Consider the following 4,855-nt stretch of genomic DNA (forward strand, 5'->3'; position numbering starts at 1 on the left):
CTCCTCGAGGTCTCCCTGGTCTCTCTGCGCGGGGTTGGGAGCTGACCTCGTCGCGGCGGCTCCTTCCACCGGCTCACCGCTTTCCAGTGGCCGGGGTGGGCCGTTTCTCTCGCTGCGGAGTGGGTGGCCTGGCAGGGATGACGGCACGGGACCCGCCGCCGTCCCCAGCGGCCAGGAAAAGACTCCCGTTACCGAGACTCCACACCCGGGGCGGCAGAGTCAGAGCGTCAGGACCTCAGGGCCCACTCCCGGTGGTGAGTGGGCTTCTAAGGGACATGCCCTTCTCTCCACCGGACTCCTCGCCCGGGGAAGCAGTTCCTGTGACGATGAGGGTCCTGGACCAGGACTCAGGAGACCGAGCTTCTTAGGCTTGCTGTCACTGGCAAGTGTGTGACCTTGAACAAGTCCGTTTGCTCGGTATAGTTTCATTTCCTTCTCCATAAATTGGGAGCAGGAATCTTCCCTCACCAGGCTGTTATGAAAAGCGGCGTGATACCTTAGTAAACTTTTTCCTTTTACAGCTTAAAAAACAAACAAGAATCACCTGCAGAACAGTAAACTTGAATTTAGAAAGTTTCTGGTCTTGGCAAGGGTTATTCTGAGAGTTTTCTAGTTATTCTAGACAGCTGCTTAAATTGAGTGTTTACACCTCAAAGGGCTTGTTTTCTGATTCTTAAGCTTAGTTGAACTGGAATGAAATCTGCATATTTGAAATGTATCTGTTTAAAAAATGCTGATTATTAATTGGATTCGTGGGTGGATGTTGCAAATTTAAAAGTACCTTAATCTTGCAGTGTATTCACAGTTGAACTGTAGGTTTTGAAATAGGCCTGGGCCCTCCCAGGCACAAGTGGAATGGTAGTTTCTGAAATGATTGGGTTATTTGTGCCTGGAGGGATTACGCCAGGCTTCTACCTCCTGGGATCTTTCAGGAAGAAACTGCTCTTGAAAAGAGGAGGGAGACTTAGGGCGGTTGCCAACAGCCTTAGCTGCTGCTCCCTGCATCCGGCCCCCCCCCCCATCCTCATGGCTCCATTAGGAAACCTCAGCCAATCGGTTCCCATCAGTCTTCCCCAAGTCCTTGCTTCCTGTTGCCCCTCCCGCCCCGGGCTTATTTTAGACCGTCAAGGCTGGAAGATAGATTAGGGATCATCGAGGCTACCTCCTCTTTAAGGCGTTTATCCGTTAGTTGTTCTCCTATGCATTTCTCTGCATACACACGGAGTCAAGTACAGTGAAAAAATCTTTTTTAACCTAAACTGTGTGCATTTTTGCTCTGCCACATAATTTTTTTTCTCTCTTCTTGATGATGTCTTGTAGCCATTTTCATGGTCATACATATCAGTATACCAAACTTGTTTTGCATTTTGTATCGTCAGGGATGTACCATAGTTTAACCATTACCTTATTGCTGGGCAGCAAGGTTCCTTACTGGTTTTGTTGTTATAGATAGTGAATGCTTCAATGAACAGCTTTCTAACTGCTTTTGGGTATGTGTGTGCGCACCTGCACACGCACAAGTGCAAGTATTTCTCTGGGGGAAGATCTGTAAAAATTGAGTGAATTGATATAAAATATATTAAATACATACATATATTTTTTCCAGGTAATCATCAAATTGTCTTCCGGAAAAGACTGTATATCTTACCATTGCCACGACTGGGTATTATCAAATGATTTAGTTCTATAATAATTTCCCAAGTTACCAGTGAGGTTAAGCCTCTTTTAATAATATTTGTTGGGTATATTTTGTTTCTTTTGTGGATTTTCATATTATTTCCCCATTTCTCTATCAGGTTAGTCCCCCCCAACCCCTCATCCCATTGAGTTGTGGGAGTTTTCTGTATATATTCTAGGTCAGGAGTCCACAAACTTTCTGTAAAAGGTCAGATAGTAAATATTTCAGCCTTGTGGGCCATAGACCTCTGTGGCTACTATGGAGCTCTGCTACTGTACAACAAAAGCCGCTGTGTGAAGCTGCTATAGACAAGATGTAACCTAAGGGGTATGGCTGTTTCTAGTAAAACTTCATTTACAAAAACAGGCAGTTGGGAGGATTGGCCTGGAGCCATGGTTTGCTGACTCCCACTCTAGATACTAATTTGGTACCTGGGTCGTCTTGTGGCGTGCAGGCTTCTACAGCACGCAGGCTCAGCGGTTGCAGTACCTGTTATATACTGTGTTTAAGTGAATGTAAGGTGTTTTCCTCTTTTTACATGTGTGTGTTAGTCGCTCAGTTGTGTCTGACTCTGTGACCTCATGGACTGTATGTAGCCTGCCAGGCTTCTCTGTCCATGGAACTCTCCAGGCAAAAATACTAGAATGGGTTGCCATATCTTTCTCCAGGGGATCTTCCGGGACAGGGATTGAACCGGGGTCTCCCACACTGCGGGCAGATTCTTTACCTTCTGAGCCACCTGGGAAGCCTTTATATGGTAGTTTTAAATATGAATGCAGTTAGGTTTCCATGTTTTCCTTTATAGTTTGTAGTTTTAATGTCATGCTTATAAAGGTTTTATTTCCAGCATTATAGAATAGCCTCTAATATTTTCTCTAATATAAGTAAGCAAATATTATTTTTATGCTTAACTTTGTTTGTGTTTTTTGGCCACACTGTGTGGCTTGTGGGAATCTTAGTTCTCTGACGGGGGGATCGAACCTGGGCCCTTGGCAGTGAAAGGAGCATGGTGTCCTAACCACTGGACCTCCAGAGAATTACCTGTGCTTAGCTTTTTAACCCATTGGGTTTGTGTTGTAGGAAGATAATAATTCTGGCTAAAGGCAGAAGCTGTAATAGATGCTCTTGAAGAAGTCCAGGTAAATGTCTGTAAAGGTCTTCTCCAGGTCAGTGCTGACACTGGGAACAAGACATTGGTAGTCGATCAGAGGTGGGAATTGAGGAAACCTGATTGGGTAAAAGTACCTTTAACGGCAGTTGAGAATAGCAGATTTGGAGTAGATTTGGGGGAGTAGGGAATTCCCGAGTAAAAAAAGCAGTACATTTGACTTCAAGGAGGTGGAGGTCCAATATGGTCCTTAGGTGGAATCACCTACTTAGGTAGTTGTTTAGAGCTGGAGGAGGGGTTGAGGCCCGGTGGGAATTCTGATGTCATAGAACTGAATGGAGTTGCTCATGAGGCTGTGTAGAGTGAAACGAGAGGGGGGAGGCTTGTTGGTCAGTGGGAGCAGCAGGTCTGGAACTGAGGGGTCTTGGCTTCCGGGTCCTCGTGCCAGCCTGGGTTCCTGGGGCTGTTGGCTGGATGTCTCCCTCTCCAGCTGACTTGTGCACCATTAAGCACGGCTGTTTGTGAAAGAAATCACCAAACTTCAGTTCTGGTCCCTGGTCTAGCACTGTTTTGGGACCTTCGCTGGGTTGTCTCTCTCCAGGAGAAAGAGGAGGTTGGTCTTGGTCTTTCCTAGCTCTTCAGCCCTCCTGTGTCTTCCCTCAGCCCCCTAGTCTAATTCTGCCCCTTGCTGCGCTCGTACTCCAGTGCTGGGGCCGCTGGGGCCTCTGGGGCATTGGGGTAGCAATCCCAGACATGGAGGTGGGTAGACCAGGCCTTGCTGTCCTTGTGAATCATTTCACCAGTCAGCTCATCATTTCTCTTCTGTGACTTTCTTAGATGTTCCAGGGTATGGAACTTCTTTATTTGACTTAACATTTATCTCAGAAACAACGGAAAGATTTCATGCCCACCCATTTTAGAAGATTTGTGATTATTCAGCTTGGTAGATAGTTTGGTAAAGGGTGTGTCAGAAGTCCCAGACCTTACAAATGACCAAACAAGCACATGAAAAGTGGTTAATATCATTAGTCATTAGGGAAATGCAAATTGAAACCACAATGAGGTACCACTTCATACCCACCAGGATGGCTGTAGAAGAAAAAGGGAAAGTGTTAAGTGTGGTGAAGATGTGGCGAAGTTGGAGCCCTCGTGCGTTGTTTCTGGGAGTGTAAAATGGTACAGTTGCTCTGGGAATCAGCTTGGCACTTCCTCAGAAGAATCAGCACGTGACTCAGTGATTCCATTCCTAGCATATACCCAAAAGAATTGGAAACAGGTATTCAAACAAATAGTTTTATGCCTATGTTTCTAACAGCACTATTTACAATAGCTGAAAGTAGCACCAACCCAAGTATTCATCAGTGGACGAACAGAGAAATTATTGTCTGTCCATACACTGCAGTATCATTCAGTTATAAAAAAGGGATGAAGTAATGAGACGTGCTACAACATGATTGACCCTCAAAAACTGATATTAAGTGAAAGAGTCAGACACAAAAGGTCAAATACTGTATGATTGCGTTGATATGAAATGTCCACCACAGGTAAATCTGTAGAGACAGAAAGCAGATTAGTGGTTGCAAGCGTTCTGGTTAGAGGGGAACAGGGCATACCTGCTGATGGGGTCAAGGTTCTGTTTTGGAGTGATCTTAGACAGAGAGGCTGTTTGCCCAACACTATGTACTAAATGCCACTGAACTGTTCTGTTGAAAGTGGTTAATTTTATGTGATGTGAATTTTGTCTCAATAAAAAAAGTTCAAGAATCACACATACACACAAATCCTAAACCTGCCCTCTGCTTCTAGTGTCTCTGGAGTGAGTATCTGATTGTTTTGTTTCTAGAGTCTAGGGATTGGCAAATACTTTCTTAAAGGGCCAGATAATATTTTCAGCTTTGTAGGACCACAGGCAAAATTGAGGCATTTAGGTACGTACTTATATAACCATTTTAAAATGTAAAAACCATTCTTGGTCTTGGGACCTTAAGAAAAAGTAACCAGTGGGCTAGATTTGGCCTCTGGAGTGAGCATACATAGCTTTCCAACCCCCAACCCACTGCCACCCCTCA

At 44.9% G+C, this 4,855-nt stretch overlaps 1 protein-coding gene across 1 annotated transcript in view; it reads left to right on the forward strand.

Annotated features, from left to right (window-relative positions):
• The first annotated feature begins 51 nt into the window (after positions 1-51).
• MPRIP (myosin phosphatase Rho interacting protein) overlaps positions 52-4,855 on the forward strand; it is a 92,993-nt gene continuing 88,189 nt past the window's right edge. The window contains exon 1 of the mRNA XM_010843163.1: positions 52-254. Within this exon, the coding sequence (XP_010841465.1) occupies positions 138-254 (117 nt within the window). The 5' untranslated portion in view covers positions 52-137. The remainder of the gene's footprint in view (positions 255-4,855) is intronic.

Source organism: Bison bison, unplaced genomic scaffold (assembly GCF_000754665.1).
Source record: "Bison bison bison isolate TAMUID 2011002044 unplaced genomic scaffold, Bison_UMD1.0 scf7180017864180, whole genome shotgun sequence".
Taxonomy (NCBI): Eukaryota; Metazoa; Chordata; class Mammalia; order Artiodactyla; family Bovidae; genus Bison; species Bison bison.